This window comes from Panicum hallii, chromosome 9 (assembly GCF_002211085.1).
Source record: "Panicum hallii strain FIL2 chromosome 9, PHallii_v3.1, whole genome shotgun sequence".
Taxonomy (NCBI): Eukaryota; Viridiplantae; Streptophyta; class Magnoliopsida; order Poales; family Poaceae; genus Panicum; species Panicum hallii.
In genome coordinates, this window is record NC_038050.1 from 72,608,760 (window position 1) to 72,630,667 (window position 21,908).

Genomic DNA, 21,908 nt, shown 5'->3' on the forward strand with positions numbered 1-21,908 from the left:
GTTGCGACCCGAAGATCGACTACCTCAAGCATCACCGCCACCCGAGACGATGGCGGGTTCCTCTGCTGCTCCCGCAATGCAGGGTCACGACGGTATGACCGCGTGCCCCTTCTCCTCTCTCCCTCTCCTTACCTCGGCTTGTTTTAGATCTACTCGACTTCTTCCGATCTTTTCACGCGGTAGTCGATCCACGGATAAAGTAGTCGATCGATAATTCTAACACTTGCTTGTGAAGTTGTGATGAGAAGAGAATAAAAAAGGCACTAATATTTCTGAAAATAAGCCATCATCTTTACGCATACATACGTTCACCGGTGAGAAAATATATGTCCCGATTATTATTGATCATAGCACTAATCATTAAGGAATGACAAATTTGTCATTGGACCTTTTGTTCTTTCCTCAATTTGGCATCTATCTTGTTTGTAAATTAATCGATCGAGAAGTGTACGTTCATCCCTACTCCGCCCTAGTCTTTTCAATCTTCAGTTTAATCCCTGCTTCCCCCGCATCACTTTCTCCAAAGCTTTTCGCCTGTTTTTGTGTCATCAAGTCCTATCACTCGCATAATCCAAACGACTCAGCATTCCTCTGGAGAAAATAAAAGAGGTTGGGCTCACACGTGAGCTAAGCTAGCTCCCTAGTTCTCCCATCCGACGCACGTCATGGTTGCGTCGCCCATGACAGCATACATCCACACAAGGCAAGAAGCAGTGAGAACAAAGTTCATGAGCTAGGCAAATAGGCCAAGAATTTTATTTCAAGAAAATAGGCCAAGAATCCATCAAAGATAATAGTAGCCAGCAGGATATATGCACCGTGGAATCTTTGCTTGCTTTGAACTTAGTTTGGTCTGAGGAATCGCGTACATCTGCTTGCTGTATATATGCGCAGTTGAACAGATTACAGATAGATGCCATTGAGCTCTTCAGCCGCGTTCCCGGCCGTCTGTCCCATCGCCCCTCTGCCTCGTGGGCCCTCGAGACTGTACAGTACGTGCGATCGACGAGTATGCTTGCAGAGGACCTCGCCATACAGGTAGCCATCTGCATTTAATTAGAGGAATACAAGGATGGCTAATAGTCTAGCAGCTCACGGTAAAAATCTGCAGCAGCAGCAAAGCAAAGGCACCATCCATCGATCTCCGTCCGCTTCGATCTGCAGCTGGTGGACTGGAGGCGGGCCGGGTTAATCACGCGATCGACGAGACGACGCCCATGATTGTCCGTCTTGCCGGTTACGACGCCGCCCCGGCCGTAAGTCAGGGCGGGGCCCGCGACGGCGACCGGAGCGCGCGCCGGAGTCGCGCGTTTCGCCGCCGCCGCCGCCGACGTCCTCTCTCGATCGCTCACGCCAACTGGCCTGATGGATAGCCTGGTGTGGTTGGTGAGGAATCCGCGACGGATAATTATTCGCCCAACAATTCGATCGCGGACCTTGAGTCGCACGGTTTGCATTGCAACTGGCGGCAGTTTCGGCTGAAATGTCTGCGCGAATCCTCAAATAAAGGCGGGGGGAGGGAACGCGGGCGTCGTCGGAGTGCGCGGACCGCCGCTAGCTGCTTGACGTACTGCCGCCACCTCCGCTGCTCACCTGCGCCAAGCAAAATATGCAGCAGAGTCCTCGCATTGCCCTCCGGATCGAGTGTTTCTCTGTCAGCTTCTGCGGTTCCATTTCCAGGTCGGCCTCACGAGGGACGACAATACGTACGTCCCCTTTTGTAAAGTTGAAGGCTTCAAGCTATTATTGCATCCACGTCGGCACCGACGAGAGCGACGATCCCCAGGGCTTTGCAGGCGCTAGTCTGCTAGTTTACTGCATGCTGACGCGGTTTGCTTTGCTTTGGAAGCTGCTGCATGCCAACTGTAATTGTAAACTACTAAAGCTGTGTTTGTTTGTTTTTTGCCTCGACGTGCCGGTGCTAATCGCAGGTTCATAATCATGCAGCACGTACAGTAAGTACGATGACACCAACTGTTAGCTGATGCATGCAATGCAAGAACCCATACGCGCGTACTCTACTACGAATAGTGATAATACATTGATTGAGTAGCAGGCACAGGTACTAGCAGTGGAAGCTAGGCACGCTGCTGCATGCGGACCACCACGCCCACGCATGTTAGGATCGACAAGCTAGCCCGGCCGGCGTCGCCATCGGATGGAGGCGAGGGGACCGGGGCCGAGAGACGACGACGCACGCACAGTGCGGCAGCTCGATGGACAGCGGCCTCTCACATGCCCCGCCCCGGCCATCATGTATGTGCCATCCGCGGGGGACACTCGCCGGCACCGCGCCTTTCGCGCTACACTACACACCCCTAGCCTATCTGGATGCTGCTGCTGGGCTGGAGACGACACGCGCGCCTCATCTGGCCATTAACTCCTCGGTCTCAGCTCCTACCTCCAACCATTTTGCGCGCAGCCCTGATCAGGGTTCCCTCCCTCTCCCTGATGGCCAGCCGTAGCTTCAATTTTTTTATTTTTTTATTTTTGATGGAGCCAACCAATAGCTTCATTATGTAGCGGCTGTTGGGGCGCCGCGCTTCACGCCCCGACGACCCATCCAGGCAGCCTCTCGCCCGCCGCTCGCCATGGCTACAGGGCTGCCGACGGAAGCTCTAGCATAGTATCTCTCTAGCCCTCAGCTACTGCTCATCAGAAGGGGACATTCTTGGAGCCATCGAGCCTCGTCAATTCAAACCATGATTGCGATTAAAGCCACTTTAATTTGTTGCGTTGACAGATTGATATGCGAGACCTGATGGATTCATCGAGCAGCTAGCTTATTAATTGTCATAAGTCAACCACCACTAGCTAGCTCGACTGCACCTGATGCCGATTCAGACTGTCAATGCTCCCTACCAGTCCAGTAGTTCAACTGTAGACCGAGCGCCCCGTTAGCTGCCCCTGCTTTCAGTTTCTCCGCGCGCCATCGATCATATTGTTTGTTGTTGAGATGTGTTTCAAATTCAGTTGCACGTAAAAGGCCGACTTGTGATGGAGCGTAGCGGATTAGGGTTTCCTCTTGATGATAATCTTTTTGTAAGCCGCCGCACGGCGTTGTAATCCGACTCTTGATATATTGAAGTTCTTGCTGACTGGCGCTCGTGGTTTTTTCCCTTCCGTATTGGTTGGGTTTTCCACGTTAAATCTCGTGTTCCCTTTCGATTTGATCTGTTTACTTTCATCGTTTATTCGTCATCGTTTATAACAATTGTAAGCTGTGATGATGATGTCCTCCGAGCTATAGACAACGACGATACGGGAACGTGTGAGATGACTGACGGCGCACGTAGTAGGAACCGGAGAAGAGACGAAATTGGTCGCGTGCGTTTAGGCAAGCCATGAAACCGGTGTATCTTTCAAAGACGGTAGAACTTTTGATGTGTACCTGTATTGACGTTAAGTTGGTGATTTTACTGTATATCCAGATCCACTTTATTCATTTTCCTTCTGAGGCTGCTCTGATCATTATGCTTTTTTAATTTTTTTTAAGAGGAGCTAGCTACTCTGATTTTTTGTTGGGCCAGTATCGCACTGGTCTTATTGGGCCAAGTAGGATAACTGGAATTGGGCCGGAAGTTATGGGCTTCTTATTTTTGATGTACCTGGGCCGGCCGGCCAGTTGGTCTTTCTCAAGTGCTGACGCAAAACGACGTCACTGGCAAGCGCCTGAACGACTTCCGACTTGTGGGTTCTGACCACGTGACGAAAGCCCGTATTTCCAGTCTTCTAGAAGCAACAAGTCAAAAGTCATCCTTTCTCTTTGGTCAACAGTCTGGATCGTCAAGATTATTGGGCTACTGGAAAACTTGCTCCCTTCAGTTGACCCAGCGGAAAGCTTTGCTTTATTTTTCTGTGTTAATCATCAGGTGCGGCATTGACCCACTGACGATTTGAAATCTCCGCAGCCGCAAAAGGCAGCAAATGATAGGTAAAAACACGAAATCCTTTTGAGATAAGAGTAAAATTTGTGGGGGAAAAATTCAGCATGGAGCTTCGGGAGCAGCACATCTTTCTATCTCCCACGTTTCGTTTAACCATTTATCATTACTTCCGTATTATAAAGAATACGTAATCCTTTTATGAAGTTGTCGTCATATGTCTTCAAGTTCTTCACCCACCAGAATTCAAATCCTGCTGAATTTATTTTCTCTAAAAAATGACTGAATGCTGCCCTAGTTCATTCACGTAGAAATTGAAGTTCCAACCGAACCATGAAACCAAATCTAAATTCGCCCATCGTCACATCTGCCCGCGCGTGACGGGAACTCACAATTCCAGGCCAACAAGCATCTGCTGCACGGCTCATCCTGTTTTGCATTGGCTGCAGGAGGCCGAAGCACAGATGTTCCAGACGTATTTACAGAGTGGTACTAGTACTAGCTTTTCACTTTGGCACAGTGAGGGATTACATTACATGGACGTGTCGATCGGATCGGGCTATACACAACTTCTCGAACCAAAATTTGGGACCGCACGGACCTGCCCTGGAACTGACCCGAATGCAGGGCCCGCCCGCGCTGTGTCTGTCTGAACTGAAGCCTGCCGGCCGGTTGCTGCCGCGCCGTGCGTTCAGATTCGGATTCCACCCGGCTGCCCGCGGGGAGCAGACGAGCGACTGGTCGTCAGACCATGCATTGCTTCAGCGCCTTGGGTGTCTGGCCTCCCTTCAGTCTTACCTGCATAAGTCAAATCAGGGTTTAGTAAGCCACAGTATTGGAGAATTTTTTGAGTTCTCCACATGCATGTGCTAAGGTTTTCGTGGAAACGTCCGAATTTTCAGTTCACTTTCATGACAGCTAAAATTTGACGAAGTCTCGGGGGTTCTCCAGCCTCGACGGCCACGCCAAAACAAACCAGCAAGGCGCTACCTCGACAGTGATGGATAGGCCGGAACGCTCAGTTGTGATGTCAATTGAGCTCCCTGGTCACGGATGGATGCTGTTTTCTAGATATTTGTACAAGGGGGCCGGGGATCTTGCTCTTAGAGACCTGTCCTGATCGACGTGCTGCTCCTAACCTGCTACTGTGACGTCCAACGCGTGGAAAAGTATTGTTTTCAGGTTAGGATAGTGGACTGTGTCTTCACGCAGTTCGCCTGCAAGTTCTATGAAGGTGGTTGGGATTTGACTCTGCCTGTTCTGGGAGGGAGGACTACTGGTAGTGGCAGTAACAGTAATGCAAGGATTATCTGCTAAGCTATGTGAACAGTATGAGCGCGCCTACAGGGTAGTTCTGGCCATCCTGGAAGCTGCACAAACTGTATTGACAGTTGGGACGACCTGGCCCGGCCGGCAAAAGCAGATTCCATGGCGGAATGAACTCGGATTATCCTATACAGGCTTTTTGGCCGAAAGCTGGTGTTCATACTCACTCGTAATCCCCGGCAAGTTCTGGAATGGATTACACCGCAAAATCTTTGCCTTTTTTGACACTCCCACAACAACTCAATAAGCGCGAATTGCAAAGCTCGATCGTTGGTGATGTTAAGATTTTTTTTAATTCTATTTTGTGAAGTTTAAGGCGAGACGAATTGGCAGTATGATAAGCGAAGGAGGGAGATCACTCACAGCTTCGACGTCGATTCTGTAGACGAGCAGGCGGCGTCGCTCGCGGCAGCTGGCGCGGTACGCCATGGCGAGGTGCGCTGCGGCGAGCGCGAGCGACATGAGGAACATGGCCTCGACGGCGACGAGCTGGCCCTTCCCCTGCAGCCCGAGCCCGGGGGCGGCGGCGACGCCGAACACTGCGACGGCCTTGGCGAGGACGTAGCAGAGGGAGCCGACGCTGCATGCCACGGCCACCCACATGTATGCCGCGCCGCCGCCGCAGGCGGTGTAGGCGCAGAGGATGAGGAGGGAGCGCGCGGCGGAGACCGCGGGGAGGTCGACGAGCGAGGAGCCGAAGCGGAAGGCCCTGGCCTGTTCGACGAGCGAGGCGGCGAAGGACGCGGAGGCGGCGGGGGAGTGGGCCTGCGCGCGGAGGAAGTTGGAGAGGAGCGCGGGCGGGAGGAGGAGGTCGAGCAGCACGACGAGGAGCGGCGGCGCGCAGACGAGGAGCAGCGAGGCGAGCATGGCGACGATGAAGAAGGCGGTCTTGGCCCACCGCCACGGGCGCGCCCAGAGCCGGTCGCTGTGCACCAGCGGGAGCGGGAGCTTCGTCTTCTCCATCGCCCGCCGATCAACGCCGCGTCAGTGCGCCGCTGGAGACCAGTGAGAAGGAATCCGGCCGGGCGGGTGTTATGATGAGACGGGAACGCAGGCGGGGGTGGAGTGGTTTGGTGGCGGCCGCGGGTTGGGGTCCTCGGGGAGGAGAGTGGATTCGGTCGGGGCCGGAGCTTTTAAGCGAAGAAGGCAGCGAGGTGGAGGAGGTGGGGGAGTTGGGGGCGAAGGGGAGGGGAGGCCTGGTCAGACATGTTGGTTTGACCGGCTGGCCCCACGGCCACGGCAGCGCTCCTCCTCGTCAGGCTGCGATGCGATGCGAGGTGGGCGGCCGGAGCGTGCCACGCCGCCGCTGCGGAGCTGCGTCAGCGGCTGCGTGGGAGAGGGTGCAGAAGCTTCCGAGTTCCGGCCCGGCTGCTTGCGATGGAGGGCCGGGTGGTGGGCGGGGCGGCCGTGGACTCGCGGGACGGGGAAACGGACGGATCACGGGTCGCTCGTACCACTCCCGTTTGCTTACGGCTGCCTCGGCGGCCATGATGAATCTGGCTGTGCGAGGGAAGAAAGATATGCTGCTGGTAGTCTGCAGGTAAAACTCGTACCGGAAGTTGACAAACTGGTGCAGAGACGAATCGGAAAGGCGTACGAGTGCCTCGAGTCATGTTTGAATTGCGAGCACGAAACGGAAGGTCGTTTCGTTTGTCCACACAGCCCAAACGTGCGTACTCCTCCACCTGTCGCTTCCGAACGTTCTACGCTGACTCTCCTCAGGAAGGTTGGGAGGGGAAGGGGAAGACACATGGAAGCCATGTGGTTGCGCTCGACATCCAATCCTCCCAGACCCAGATTGACACCACATGGCCGGCCCCGGACCACAGGTAGGGTAGGGCGGCTAGATTCATGGCCGGCGGGCGGCACTTGCTCCTTCACATGCCGCGCGCGATCTGCGGTCTCCCTCCCTCCTGGTCGCCATGTGGAGCCGCCGGCCGCGGCACGCGCAGGGCAACCGTTACCGGCCGGCGCCCCCTTGTGTGCGTGTTGTGCCTGCTAATCATCACGCGCTGGGGCTCCGGTGGCGGAGGGAAAGGGAATCCTTTCGAAAACCCGGTCCGGTCGTCCTTGGGTTGGTTGGTTCCTTCCATCTCCGGCTGACCGACTGGCTGTCCGCCAGCAATTTCCGAAAATGCTGAGCCCTGGGACCTGGCGATGATCTGGATTAAAGACCCCCGGGTTTTTGATGGGTTGACCCGGCGTAAGTTCGGCAGGTCACTGCTGCGAAAAGGCTTGGAAACATCACGGGTGTTCGGGCGCACGGGGCTTGCCTAGCTCTGCCAGTTTACGCGGCCTGACATGTTTTCTGCGGAAAATCATAGGCAGGGTACTCTGCTGAAACTAGGGCCGTAATCGTGATTTTCTGCGTATCTACTTATGTCTTCAGGTAGGATTGTAGTAATAAGGTTAGGCTGAGCAGAAAGCTCGTTGATCTAAATTAAGAGGATCTTGCTGACGGCGCAATCACTGATCCGTTTCTTGTTTGACAAACATCTTGAAGAGGAACATTTTGTTTTTTTTTAAAAAAAAATTCCTGCTACTCAGATGTTTCTGCTGACGGCACCAGTATTAGAAGAATTTTCCTGGAGACTATTATTGCTGCTTCTGACTCGCGAAACCATACAGTTCGCTGTTGCTCGTTCCTTCACGCATCAGTAGTCCTTCAATTTCGATGGGTATCGAGCTGATTCGCATAGCCTTTTCCATCCCCATAGAATTGATTAATCGAAGGTGTTCTTCCTGCACCCCGACAACCGAAATTACCGCAGCCCTTCGTCAGAACGCGTTTCCTTCTTGACAAATATAATAAATCCGCGCGCCATGTTGTCGAATAAGGCCGCGGGCAGCTGCTCATCTTGTCTCTGCGGATGGATCTGGATGGATGCGCCGACGATGTCTGTTGCAGCTTACTTCACAGCTTAGATGGATATATTATCCTGGAAAAGAAGAGAGAGAAAAAACTGAATTGTTGCGTATCACAACATGGTAGATATTTCACGTTTGACACGCCAAATAGAGGATAAGACAGGGCCACGTCACCCCCACCTGAATTTCAAATAACCCAAGCAAACAAGTGCGCCTTGTGTCACATCTTTATCCGCTTCTGCCTGCTCTCTTCTTTTTCACATGCATCCCAGTCAGACAGACAGTCCGCACCACACGGGCATCTTCATCCTCGTTTCTCTCTCTTAGCTACGTACGACCACCCAGCAAAAGTTAGGCGCCGTTTGGTTCCCGTAAATCTTTTATTTTACACCCCTCGCATCTAATATTTGGATTGTGATTAGAAGTAGTAAATATAAACTAATAATAAAATAAATTTCATAACTCCTAAGCTTATTCGCGAGATGAATCTATTAAACTTAATTAGTCTATAATTAGCTCATGTGATGCTACAGTAAACATATGCTAATCATAGATCAATTAGGCTTAATAGATTCATCTCGTGAATAAGCCCTAGACTTATGCAGATAGTTTTATAATTAGATTATATTTAATCTTTCTAATTGGTATTAAAATATTTGATATGACAGATCTTAAAATAAGCTCCGGGAATCAAACACCTCCTTAATAAGCTTCTTTTTGAACAAAGGATGGATTAGCACCCCTCGGGCTCTAGATTGTGATTAGGACTGATCCGAATCAGGTTCACATCCCACTTCCTATTTCTTTTCTAGCTGCAGCTGGGAGGAGTGAGAGGAGCAGATCCTATTCCCCCCCCCCCTTCCTTCTCTTGAGTACTCCCTCCGTCCTAGTTTAACTGCACTCGTGAGATTTAAAAGATATTCTAAATAAACGCATGCTATGGAGCAAAGCTTGAGCACATCAGTCTCAGGCAGTCAGGCTCTCAGTACAGCAGGCCGTGGAGCAGTATACGTGGGTCCTATTTATTTTAGAAAACTAAAGCACCCTGCCCTCCTTTCAAAAGAAGCACCGCATCCCGGAGATTCTGGTTTCTTCCGCGGCCCACCGCTCTGGCTCTCCCTCATCCAACGTCTAGTTCGTATCGCCCCCTCGCTTTTCTTTTGCAGCTCCACATCCAGCGCCGCCGCCGGCAAATCCCCAACGTCCCCTTCCCTCTACTGCGTGCCTTCCAGATCTCCTCACCCCTCAGCACCCCTCCATCCACGCGCTCCCTGTGCCCCTTCGCCGTCAAGTGCTCCTCCACCTCGCCTTCATGGCTGGCGGCAGTAGGGGCTCACGGCGTCGCGGTCGGATCTGCCGGCGTCGTGGGGGCTCAAAGCTAAGTGCCCGCGGTGAAGGAAACGGCGACATCGTCGTGAAGCCTGGCAGCCGCAGTTGCGGTGAGGGGATCTACGTCCGCAGGCACCGCAGCAGATGGGTGGGACACATGAGAGTGGATGCCAATGGCAACGTCTAGGTCCCTGACTCCGAGGATGAAGCGTCCGGCATGGATGCAGAGGTGGGCGCCACGGATGGCGTGCAGATGGCTACTGTAGGAGTCCCCGCTGAAGCCATCGCGGTTGGGGCCGACGGGGTTGCTGACGATGGCTTCGATGTGGTGGGTGCAGAAAACGTAGCTGGTTCCAGCGAGGAGATGCACCCAGAGGTGGTGCGCGCCTGAAGATGTTGCTTGCCCGCCCACATGAATCCTACCTTCCATGACATCTTTCGCAACATGTACAAGGTTATGGTGCCTGCTTTCTTCAAACCCTAGTTCATTTGCTGATGCTTGATGTGTGATGATAAATAATATTGATGTGGGATCAGAGATGTTTGCTATGTGTGATGGTGAATGTTTATATGTGCTCATGACTGTTTATATGTGCTAATGAATATCTATGTTTATGTTATGATGGTTGTCTAACAAACTGGTTCTCTCCCTTGTGATGTTTGTTTTCTAGGACGTTCCATATTGTATACGTGGATGCATACTTGCCTTTCAAGTATGTAACGTGTCAGAGAAGCTGTAATGATTACCTATGTTCCTTACATAGGAGTACTATAATGTCATTTCCTATGAATACTAGGGGTGCGTTCGTTTCCTACACTCTAAAATTTTAGACCCATCACATTAAAAAGAATTTTGTCATTTAGAAGTATTAAATAAAGTCTAATTATAAAACTTTTTGCACAGATGGATGCTAATTCACAAGACAAATTTAATGAGCCTAATTAATCCATAATTTGCCACAGTGATGCTACAGTAATCATCCGCTAATCATGGATTAATATACCTCATTAGATTCGTCTCGCGAATTAGCCCTGAGGTTCTGCAATTAGTTTTATAATTAGACTTTATTTAATACTTCTAAATGATAAGATTTTTTTTAATGTGACCTCTCTAAACTTTAGACCCAAAAAACGAACACACTCTAAGATTGCTATTCAAATTCTAGGATTGCACTTAAACTGGGATGGAGGGAGTAGACTCTAGCTACTCGCTCCACCCAACCACTTCCCACGTGGGCGCTGACGCGGCGCCAACCGAATTAACGGCCTGGATTCGCTCACCGGTGTCACCCCAACGCATGCACCTGCCCAGCTCCAGCCGAGATGGCATGGCGGCCTCTCTCTCTCTGTTGGTTATCTCGACGACAGCAATACATCCTCAGAGTCAGAAGTAGGCGCCAACAATCAGGCAGAGACTGAGCCCAGAAAAAAAAAAGAATAGTATATAGTGGAACAGGTGGTGAACATTACACGATGGTGTGGGCAACGTCACTGTTTCCCCTCGGTGGTAAGCAAGAGGGCGGGTCAACCGCGTCAGGTTAGGTCACATGCCGCCATGGGCCGCCACACGCTGATCTCACGCGTGATGGCGAGACCTCCGGTCGCATGCAATGGATCAGAGATCTTCTTCGTCTCCCCCGACGAGTTCTGACCGCGGAACCGCGCGCAGGGAGAAGGAAGTTATTTATATTCAGGGCTTCTCGAGCACGGAGCCTCTTATTTCGCCTCTCAGCACCTCCTCCTCACTCGTTTTCCAGTCCAGCTGCCGTGCCAAGTGCCTCCCCAAGGATTAGGAAGAAGATGGATCAACCAGTCCGTACCAGAGAGAACTATGTGGTGCAGCTCGTACGATTGGTGATCGGCATCGAAGAGGAGGAGCAGGCGGCGGCGGCGGGCCTCAGCGTGCGCCCATCCGGAGCTCCTGCACGGCCACACGGCGCCGGCGCCGGTTTCTTGTTTTTTCCCTCGAATCTTTTTCTTTTGCTGCTGGTTACTGCTGCTGTGCTGCATGAAGCAACGAGAGCGAAATACTGCTGGAACTGGAGACGCATCTCGTAAGGCCCAACGAAAACCGGGAAAGAAGGCTCTTTATATTCTCCTTAACGTTGCTCGGCCCAATATCTTCGGGCCCAGCCCAATTCGTCACGATTGGAACGACCACTGGGCCACGCACCTGATCATTTCCTGGTGTCCTAGGTTTATAGATAGGAAAAAGGGGGCTTTTGGGACGCGTTTTGGAACCTGATCTAAAAAGTAAATAAAAATATCTCGAAGAAATAAAAAAAAAAGGAGAGGCGAACCGGGCGGCTCGGGCACTCGGCGACCTTGACCCCCAACTCCCAGGGTCTCAATTTCCAAAGCCCGAGCCGCAACCCCCATTGTCCCCAACCCCACCGTGATCCCCAGTTGAAGCAGAGCAGAGCCCTACCGGTCTCCCACCTCCCCAGATCGGCGATCCCCGGAGGCAGCGGCGATGGCGTCGTCGCAGGCCAACCTCGAGAAGATGCATCTCCGCCAGAGCTACCGCAATCTCTGGCACACCGACATCATGGGCACCATGCAGGCCGACTTCCCCTGTATGCAATCGCCCTTGCTCGCCCTCTTCATTTCCTCCCCTTTACCCCATCTCTCCCGGTGCGTGATCTGGTCTCCCGCAGGGGAATTTGTGTCCTGATGGATTTTCCGCTCTTGCTGCAGACTGCTGCCTCGCGCTGTGGTGGTGAGCGATCGACCCTCCCCGATCCCCGTTTCTGCCGTCTTTGGGTTTTGAGCCCCTTACTTTTCCTAGATCTAAGGAAATTTGCCTGCCCTTTTTGCCAGTGTAGTTAGGATTTTAGGGGATTTTAGTTTGGGGGTTCTGTGAGGATTCTGCGCTGTGCATTGGCAGATTGGCACTCTTCTGGGGGGATGGCATATCCTCAATTATTCCTTGTGCATTTAAGTTTAGCCTGCACCTGCAAGACATTTTAAAAAAAGAAACGAATGATGATGCGGAATCCTATGCAACGCTATCATTGTGACAAGTTCGCATAGCCCATGTTTATCTGCTGCATACCAAAAAGAGGATAGCTGCCGGCTTTATCTAACCCCCTCAAGCCAGTTACTGTACAAATCATCAACATGAATTGGGAAAATGTTCCTCGACATTCTTTTATTATCATCAACAAATGAACTGGCCAAAGGGCGTTGAAAGCCTGTATCATATTTTGTTTCTGATGAATCATTGACATGCTTGTTCTCTGCCTTCAAATTCATTCCAGCCTATGCACTCATTCTTAATCAACCATGTAAAGGGCTTTATTTTGTTTGGCACTCAGCATTTCCAAAGCATTGCAAAGTCTATTATATCTATCATTTTGTACTGTGATGTTCTGGCATGTGGTGCTCATCTAGCATGCGGAACAACGCTGTATGTGTTTGCATTGGGTCGGCACGGTTAGCACTTGGAAGTGTGAATATTTCTTTCTACCCATTTGTTAATCCGCTGCATTTTCCTATTTATGTTCAGTGGACCATGTGTGTCATACATGCTTCGCAAAAGGGCTCTCTATAATGACATGTCAAGGTAGTGTACACTCTATTTTGTTTTGTTAGGATTGTCACAGGAACTTTTTGTTTAAAATCCCCGTCAACACTTATTCCCATTGCGCTTTTGTGTGATGTAGATATGTCTGTTGTGCTGGATATATGCCATGCAGTGGAAAGTGTGGTGAAAGTCGGTGCCCAGAGTTTTGTCTTGCAACTGAGGTACAAGGCTCATTCAATTTGCTTTTTACCCTACTGTTTCTTCTCAGTGTACGGCTTAGTATATGACTTACATATGCCTTTTTTTATAAGAGACTTACATATGCTTGAATTCCATATGGGACATGTCTAATAGCTATTGTGCAGATATTTTAAACTGATGGCTCCTATTACATGCCAATGGTTTAAACTTATCTTATTCAAATTTCATATTTGCTAACCTCTGTGTACTTTATGTATTCATGGTATCCGGGAAACACAGTGTATTTAGCTTAAATGATCACAAAGGATCTGTTATACTTGAGATAGGCTTATGCGGCTAGCTTTTTTTTCTTTTTGGTATTTAATCAATATACTACCATTGTACAATTGGGGGCCTGTGGGGCAATGCTGATGTAAAGCACCATGTGTCACATTAAAACCTCTGATGCGTTTTTCTCGGTACCTTTAAGTCCTGTTAAAACCTGATCTAAACTTGAACTTGCGCTTTCTTTTCAGGTGTTTCTTTGCTTTGGCAATTCAGTTGCGTCAACCCGTTTCTTGCTGCAAGATGAATTCAACATACAGACAACTCAGTGCGATAACTGCATCATTGTAACCCCACTTCCCTCTTATATTTGTTCTGTCCAAAGCAAGCTTAAATTTAAGGTCCTGTGCGGGGCTTCCTGCAATTTCAGCTGGCTGAATATCACCTTTTACTGCAGGGCTTCATGGTCTGCCTTCAACAAGTTGCTTGCATCTTCTCTATAGTTGCAGCTATTGTTGGGAGTGAGGAGCTTTCAGAGGCTTCCCAGATCCTTAACTGCATGTCTGATTTGGTCTACTGGACGTAAGGCTCCCTTAACCTTCCTTGCTCATCCCCATAGAAATGTTCCCAGTTCTGATAATCGTATTCCCCTTCTTTGCAGGGTATGCGCATGTATGCAGGTAAATAACATCCTTTTTTGCTCGTAACCTTACTGGTCATCACCCTCCAAACCCTTACATCTCCATCTTATGCCATTGAAATGCAAATGCAGACACAACACAAAATCGAAATGGACAAGAGGGATGGGAAGTTCGGCCCGCAGCCCATGGCAGTGCCTCCGGTGCAACAAATGTCACGCATCGATCAGCCTACCCCGCCACCTGCCGGATACGCACCACAACCAGCCTACGGTCAGCCATATGGTGGCTATCCACCTCCAGATCAAGGTTATCCGCCAGCTGGTTACCCTCAGGGTGGTGCATACCCTCCACCTGCTCAAGGTTACCCCCAGGGTGGTGCATACCCTCCACCTGCCCAAGGTTATCCCCAGGGCGGTGCCTACCCACCGCCTGGTTACCCGCCACAAGGTTCCTACCCTCCGCCGCAAGGTTCTTACCCCCCGCAGGGTTACCCGGCCAAGTAAAGAACATACATCAATTGGAGAGACGCCTTTGCCAGGCACCCGAAATATTGTGGACATATAAACAGTAGGACTGCTGTAGCGTTATAGGTGATATCGAGACACCATGTGCGATTGCTCTGCTTGGTAAACAGTAAACGGTATTTTGATTCTCTGGTGAAACTCGTCAGTGACACGTGTTGAGCATACTGTTTCGAGTATATTCTTCAAATAAGGAGCAGCGGTGAATTGTGCAAGTCAGAGTCGGAAAATTAATCTGTAACTGAATTTGGTGATAACGTTACGTTGTTCCTGGAGATTGTTGGTTTTATGTTTTGGACAGATTATTTGGCTACAGGAGCGTGTCTGGGTCATGTTAAGCCTGGATGAATGCTGTGCTGTGGTTGTGAGTTCACTTTACTCTGTACGATAAGCACAACTTCATGGCAGTTGGTAGTGGAGTGAAGGAATGAAATGCTTATAACCACGAGCACGGAGCGGTGCCTTCCATACATATTATCATAGGACCACGAGATGAATAGACAGAGATAGACAGCGACCCTCAAGCTGTGCTTATCTTTGTTTTTTCTTCTTTTATTCTTTTCCTGGTGAACCAATTATATATCAGGTTGCTTCCATGATAGTGAGGTCTCAACGGAGTTGTCCTTGGTTGAGGCGTAGCTAGCTCCAGCATCAATTGCTTGGAATATTTGACAAGTTGCATGACAATTATCTCTTTGGAGACATCAATCATAGGTATATCTGTATAATCATGTAACTGTAGACACTAATCAGAATCGTTGTCCTTGCATGCGAGAAAACTTGTCCCGGAAAATTTTAGTATTATTATGAGAGGCTTGCTGCTTCCTCCAGCTTTCTTAATTTGTCCTGTGGTGTTGGTTAGGCCTAATGGTTTTGCACCAGCTAGCTGTATATGATTAGCAGCCACCTGCATATTTTCAGAATGCAACATACAGATTGTTGCTGACAAGTAACAGCAGTATATTAGTACAAACATGAATGCAATTAATATCTTTCTCTATTTTTTTCTTCTTCGGCCAGATGATGATGGTGTTTGCACAGGGAATGAATTAATAATCCTCGGATTAGATACGTGCAGTGGGGACAAACTGTATCTATACAGTAACAAGAATAATATGGTTTGAGCATGCATGCATGCATACAAGCTCAAATAAAAATCACAGCAAACAAATATGCCAGTGGTCAGGCTAGTGTGTATGTGTGTCATGAAACTGTCACCTCTGACTAATGACTAGTAGATATACAGTTGAATCGGTCGGGTCGATCCTCTTTATTATTATTTTTTTCTTGTGAGTCACCATGCATGGTCCAGCTCCGTCTGATACGATTAGCGTGTTGGTATATGTGTCAGGTATATGTTGTGCACCGCAGCTCGATCTCCATGATCACCTGTACACAAATACGTATCGGAAACAATTGGTAAAGCCGTTGGGATTTGTTACATGAGAGATGGCGGTATCGAACCATCGGAGGACCAGCAGTATCTATCGTTGCACTGCTCACCTCTTGCGCTTTGATTTGAGGGTTGACGTCTGGGAGTTGTTGTGCCAGTTCCTCTTCCTCTGGTTGATGAACCAGTTGTTGATTTGTTTCAGCTGCAGGCCAGTCTCTTCAACAAGCTTCGCCTTATCGTCTTCCTGTACCAGCAGCCACTCAAATGATATGTCAGCTATCCTTAGGATGCGACGTACGCATACATGCACGATGCATTAGAATATTTGCCAGCAAGCTTAGTCAGCAAGTTGGACGATGGAGAACCGACAGCTAAGGATCGGAGGGCGACCACACCATGCATGCATCATCAGTAGCAGAGAGCAGCAGATGGCTGGTTGCATTCTTGCATGCATGCATGACAGCTACAATGCACTCACCGTGGGGTATGGCCACTTGGAGTGCTGCTGCCACCATTGCTTGAGGATGCTGGTGGTGTCCCCAGGCAGCTTCCCGGCCCTCCTTTTCCGAAGGATTTCTTCCCTCACATCCTCTATTCTTGACTTGAAACCCTGCAACGAATTCGACATGCATGGACCTCACATATATCAGCTTAAAGCAGCTCAGTTTGCTACAAATTAAACCAGCTTCAGTTCAGCTCAAAGAATGCCGCCTTCCTTTTCTTTTACCTGCTTCAGCTCAATCTTGAGCTCCTGCCTGACCCTCTCCATGAGGGAGCGCTCGGAGTCGGTGGGCAGGAGCGGGCCGAAGCCCATCATGTCGTGCCCGTCCGAGCCCATGTCCAGTGCCCCCTCCAGCATCGGCGGCTCGTCCTCGTCCTCCGACATGGTCGCCCCTGTGCCTTCCTCCAGCGTCGCGCCTGCATCCATCGATCAGTAAATGATCTTTATTTAGCGTCAGCAATATGATGATTTTCCCCTCGAAATGAACAGAGTTAATAATGACTTCAAATTAAACATGAAAAATTCCTGGACGACAACCGTTTGCATCCATTATTCAGATCACGATCCCAGTATGTATATATGTAGTGAGTGTGAGACATGATGCAAGAATCCCATCGAGCGTGCATTGAGAGAAAAAGCTGCTAGCAGCTTGCCTAGCTAGACAAGTGTACCAGCTCTGAGCATGGCCACTTGGAACGAAGCTACCAAATTAAACACATGTATGCAGTATGCTGCTAGCTAGATCTAGACGCTTTTGGAATTTTGCAGCTAGTCTCCATACGTAACGGTAGTGTCTTGCATTGGAGACCTGGACCTGCTCTCTGTCTGGAGCGCTAGCTATAGCAAATTAACTGACTTGAGTATGAGAGCGGCATGCAAGGGTTTAACCAATATGATGAATCGGTTTCGTTGCTTGCGTCAAGCGAAGCTAGAGATCAATCATCAATTTAACCTTTATAGAACGGCATAATTGTTGTAAAAATCTTCATCACCTGCAGTGACCTAACTTAAGAGTCATAATTGAAGTTTGTACGCATGTTTTTTTTTGTTTTTTTATAAGGGTGCACATGCTAACTTGGTGTAGGGCGACCGTGAAGAGCATGTTTGTGTCAGGTAACATAGGGTCATGTGGTGACAATGATGAAATAATGAGAATAAAGGAGATGATGATACGCTTTTTAAGCAAAATTTACCTAGATATATATGCTTGGAGTCAAGAAATTCTACTTTTATGATTTGTTGCTCTTAGATGAGTCTTTGAACCGGCTTGAATATAATGCTCACCTCCGTCGTTAGTGTATCTGTGTATGCCAAAACTATATAGATATATAACTTCTTTTGAAAAAATTGGAAGACCCCGTGCAAGGCCCTTTCTCAATTAACATCATGAAAAACTCATACACACACACACACATACCGTGCAAGACCTCAAAATAATAACCATTGGCAACGAACCTTAAAAAACACGTTCTTTAACATTAAGAGTGGAAATTATGCTCAAAACAAGAACCTTTTTTTAGGGTGGCTCCAGCCTTTTTTTTTTCCTATCGGAGATGGTAGTAGGGTTTATTTCTTCTTCTGTCCTTGCCATGTACGATTGGGCTGTTAGGCTTTTTTACTTGGGCCTTAACGTCATCATCCGACTGATCATAGTTTGGAGCATATTTCAGTCTTCAATAGCCCACGAGTGTACTACGTATGCTCTACGCCTCTACTTATTTTGCATTCTTATTCCATTGCTCATCAGCGAATACTAAATTACGTGCAGCTTGTTTAGTATTTTGACCATCAGTCTCAAGTCTCAACAGATAAAAACCTGTATGGAGTGGAGGATTGAGGAAGCCTTAAAACGCAAGGCACTCCCTCCCCCCCCCCCCCCTCTCTCTCTATCTCTCTCTCTCTCTCTCTCTCACACACACACACACACACACACACCCCCATCAGAGGTAGAGAGGCCATGGAAGACGACGCTACAACTAATTTTACCTTTGTACGCTTGCAGGCCGGCGTCAACAAAACTAAAGAAACAGTACCGAGCTTGTGTACCATTCAGACTAACTACCAGGGACGAGAAAAGTGCAGCACGCAGATAGGCAAAAATCTTGCGAGAAAAATAATAATTAACACCAAAAATGATAGGGATGGAAAAAGAAATTAGAAGGAGACTACTCATACCGAAGAAGCAAGCTAGGGGAAGCAGCACCAATAATAAATAGATAAATCTTACCGGTTAGGTCCTGCAGTGACTGCTCGATCTCGCGGCACGCCATGACGGCCTCCACGGCGTGCACCCGGACGTGCTGCTGCAGCTGCTCGCGGAACGAGCACAGCAGCATCAGGTACTGCGCCTGCATACATACCATCGACCGCCATGCATCAACAAACCACAGCGATGCATATATAGGCCGGATGGAAGAAGCAATCATCAGCTCGTTTCAATGGAAACCTAGCTATATATCTAGATGCATGCCATGTCGTCTAAGCTAGAGGGCAATTGCGTGCAGTGTGGCCAGGAAATTAAAGCAGGAGGATTATTATTGATACACGTACGAGGAAGGAGTCGAGGTCGTGCTTGTCGTGCGGGGAGAGGAAGGGGCGGTGGTGGGCGGCGTAGGAGTGGAGGAGGCCGCTCGACTGCGCCAGCTGCGCGTCGATGAGGGGGAGGTGGTCGATGGGCGTCGCCACGCGCAGGCACCCCACGTGCGCCGTCACCAGCTGCTCGCACAGCGGGTGCACCGCGATCTCCCCCTTGAGCAGCTGCCGCTCCTCCGCCTCCGACGCGGCCGCTGCGGCTGCGGCAGCCGCCGCTGTAGCCGAAGACGACGAGCACTCGGCGCCGCCGGCGAAGCTCATCTCCATCCCTCCTCCTTGATCAGCACCGCCCTGCATATATCGATGGATGGATGGATACACCACCACCACCGTGAAGACTAATTTGCCGATCGAGTTCGATGGACGACGACGATCTCCTCCTCCCTTGCAAGTTGCAGCCTCCTTCTTCAATTGGACGCGGGCGGCGGGCACCTAATAGAGCTAGCTAGCTAGCTTGCTCGGTCGTCGCGCTAGCTAGCTTTCCTGCTGCTGGCCCGGTTGGTGCTCCCGCCGGGCGGTTTGCGTGCGCGGCGTTGGGTACGTGTGGGCAGCAGGCTGATGACCAGCTAGCTAGCTAGCTTATGAAGCAACTGGGAGGGCGGGCAGCGGGAGGAAGAAGCTAGGATTTAATGGGGAGTTAGTTAGCAAGGACACAAAGGAGATGGTGAGGCGTCTTTTCGAGGGTTCCTAAGCCGGGGGGAAACGGCAAGGGATCGGAAAAAGGCGGCCGCCGGGTCGGGATCTGCAGATGGTGAGCTGATGACGCCGGAGATAGAAGAATACAACGCACGCTCTGGCCGGGTGAAAAGAAAAGGGTACGGTGGTTGGATTGCAAGGCCGGCGGACGGCGGGCGGTAAAAAAAGATGAGATGCGGGAGAAGAAGTGGTGATGGATCGAGGTGGGGGAGGGGAGGGTGAAGCTTCTTTGGAATCTAAGCATGCCCAAAGAGAGAGAGAGAGAGGAACAACTAAAGGAAGCAGGTGCCTACAGGTAGTAGCTAGGTACCAAGAGTTGCACCTTCCTTTATTTTTCTTCGAGTGCCGGGGGGTAGAATTGTACATACAAACCTTGGGAGTTAGGATATGGCCTATAGCTTGCTTCACATGGATCACGTGTGTTCCCATTTATTTTTCTTGTTTGGAGAAAAGTTTGCAGCTTATATTAATTAGGGCATGCATAGCTTAGCTTGTACTGCTGCTGCTGCTGCTCCTCCGGACGCTAGGCAAGAAAAATTAGGTAAGGTGCATGCATAAAGTATCTGAATCGCTGTTTACACACAAGCAACTCTATCTTTCATGCTGTATATATAATTTCTGTTCATCATGCAGATCATTATTCAGTAAGCAGTGGTGCAATTAGGCACACCTTTCTTTTGCATTGTCGGGTGAAAATTAAATGGCACACAGCAGACTAATCGCTCTGACTTTTTAGTGCACTATATATACCCAAGTTTGGCATGATCGAAATTGTGGCACTTATTGTGGTGTCGATAATCACGCACAGAATCGGCCGTCTAATTAAACTAAACAACCCAATCCAATCTCATTTGAATAATTAGGAGTTGGTTTCAAGAAATACTGTTGCTTGGTGGCGTTTGGGAGCTGGTCGAGCTTCGGTTGCCTCTACCAACCTTGCGGTTGGCGCCGGGATTTGGCTGCTGTTGCCTGTTGCATTGCATCGGTCGTCGTCTGCATTATTGATTGGCTTTAGACGACGGGAGGCATGCCCTCCTCCGGCAGCTGCTACTACTACTGGCCCGGCCGGCTCATTAGCTACATACTTAAGCAAGCATTAGTAGATGGATCAGCGGCGTATTATATATTGGTATGAATTAGTTGGGACATCTGCTGGCCGTGTAGTCGTCTGTGGTGGGCCCCACCTGCTAAATGCTAATGCAGCTGCTGCTTTGTCTGATCACATCGTAACAGACGGATAATGACGTCCACGCTGCCTGCTGGTTAGGGTTTGCAACTCTACGATACTCATTTGTTTCTGATTTCTGAATGAATCCGGCCGCGGCCGGCATGTTTAATTATTATTGGTCCATCATGCATCTTTGTTATTAGAACACATATATTAATCCTTTTTTTTGTGACAAGAATAGTCTACGTGTACGATAGGTAGCCGATTATATATGCTGGGCAAATCAAGCACACACCATTTTTATGTCCACAGGCCCTAGGACTGTCAGGGCACCTAGCTAGCTAATAATTAAAATCAATCCGATGTTTCGCTAGCAGGGGCAATGCAATGCAATCCCGGCCCCTACTGAATACTTTTAGCAGAAATAAGAGTGAGTTTTTTACAGGATAAGAAAAAATAAAAGAGGAAACGGAACATGAAGCAGTGGCTTGTTAGTTGTTGGCAGCCAGGCTAGGTGAGGCCAGCAAACGCAGTGTCCGGACTTTGCCGGTGCCTGTTAGTTCTCCTCCTGCTTGTTCGTTGCTTCTAGGCTGCCTTCTACTAGTATAGCTAAGCTAATACGACATGCCAGCGGCGAGCAGAGTCCGCCATCTCGTCTTACTATACCTGTAGGCGGGTCGATCGGATTCATGTCAAATACGACATGTGGCATGTTCACCTGCAAACTCGATGGCTACGCAGCAACGAGACACAAACACAAGGGCCGCCGCCTTCGGGCCACCAGAGAACCAATCATCAGTACGTCGTCGAGGCAGTGGGCCGTCAAGTCGTGGGGGCACGGCATGCAGCCGTAAGAGCTAGCGTAGTACGTACGTGCACTTGCGGCGGTCACCTCGCTCGACGACGACGGAGGGTCCCGCCGGCGGAGACGATGGGCCAACAGAGCGGCCGGACCACCACGGGCGGGTACAGGGCCGGAGGAGGAGGAGGAATCGCC

The 21,908-nt window shown here is 49.8% G+C and overlaps 3 protein-coding genes across 3 annotated transcripts; 1 reads left to right on the forward strand and 2 right to left on the reverse strand.

Annotated features, from left to right (window-relative positions):
• Nucleotides 1-4,126: 4,126 nt before the first annotated feature.
• LOC112877168 lies at nt 4,127-6,734 on the reverse strand. Its single transcript, XM_025941383.1, has 2 exons — nt 5,574-6,734; nt 4,127-4,682 (listed from the first exon to the last, which is right to left on the reverse strand). Exons 1-2 carry the CDS (start codon nt 6,171-6,173, stop codon nt 4,629-4,631), a joined length of 654 nt encoding a protein of 217 aa, XP_025797168.1. The 5' UTR covers nt 6,174-6,734; the 3' UTR covers nt 4,127-4,628.
• Nucleotides 6,735-11,171: 4,437 nt separating this feature from the next.
• On the forward strand, nt 11,172-14,967 carry LOC112874087 (synapsin-1-like). Its single transcript, XM_025937259.1, has 8 exons — nt 11,172-11,983; nt 12,105-12,126; nt 12,916-12,972; nt 13,073-13,154; nt 13,650-13,745; nt 13,856-13,980; nt 14,060-14,078; nt 14,171-14,967. Exons 1-8 carry the CDS (start codon nt 11,881-11,883, stop codon nt 14,540-14,542), a joined length of 876 nt encoding a protein of 291 aa, XP_025793044.1. The 5' UTR covers nt 11,172-11,880; the 3' UTR covers nt 14,543-14,967.
• A 638-nt stretch (nt 14,968-15,605) lies between these two features.
• Nucleotides 15,606-20,001, reverse strand: LOC112874086 (homeobox protein knotted-1-like 3). The gene is made up of 6 exons (XM_025937258.1): nt 19,006-20,001; nt 18,683-18,803; nt 16,681-16,871; nt 16,432-16,563; nt 16,064-16,197; nt 15,606-15,949 (listed from the first exon to the last, which is right to left on the reverse strand). The coding sequence occupies exons 1-6, from the start codon at nt 19,342-19,344 to the stop codon at nt 15,946-15,948; spliced, it is 921 nt and encodes a 306-aa protein (XP_025793043.1). The 5' UTR covers nt 19,345-20,001; the 3' UTR covers nt 15,606-15,945.
• Between the last annotated feature and the right edge of the window lie 1,907 nt (nt 20,002-21,908).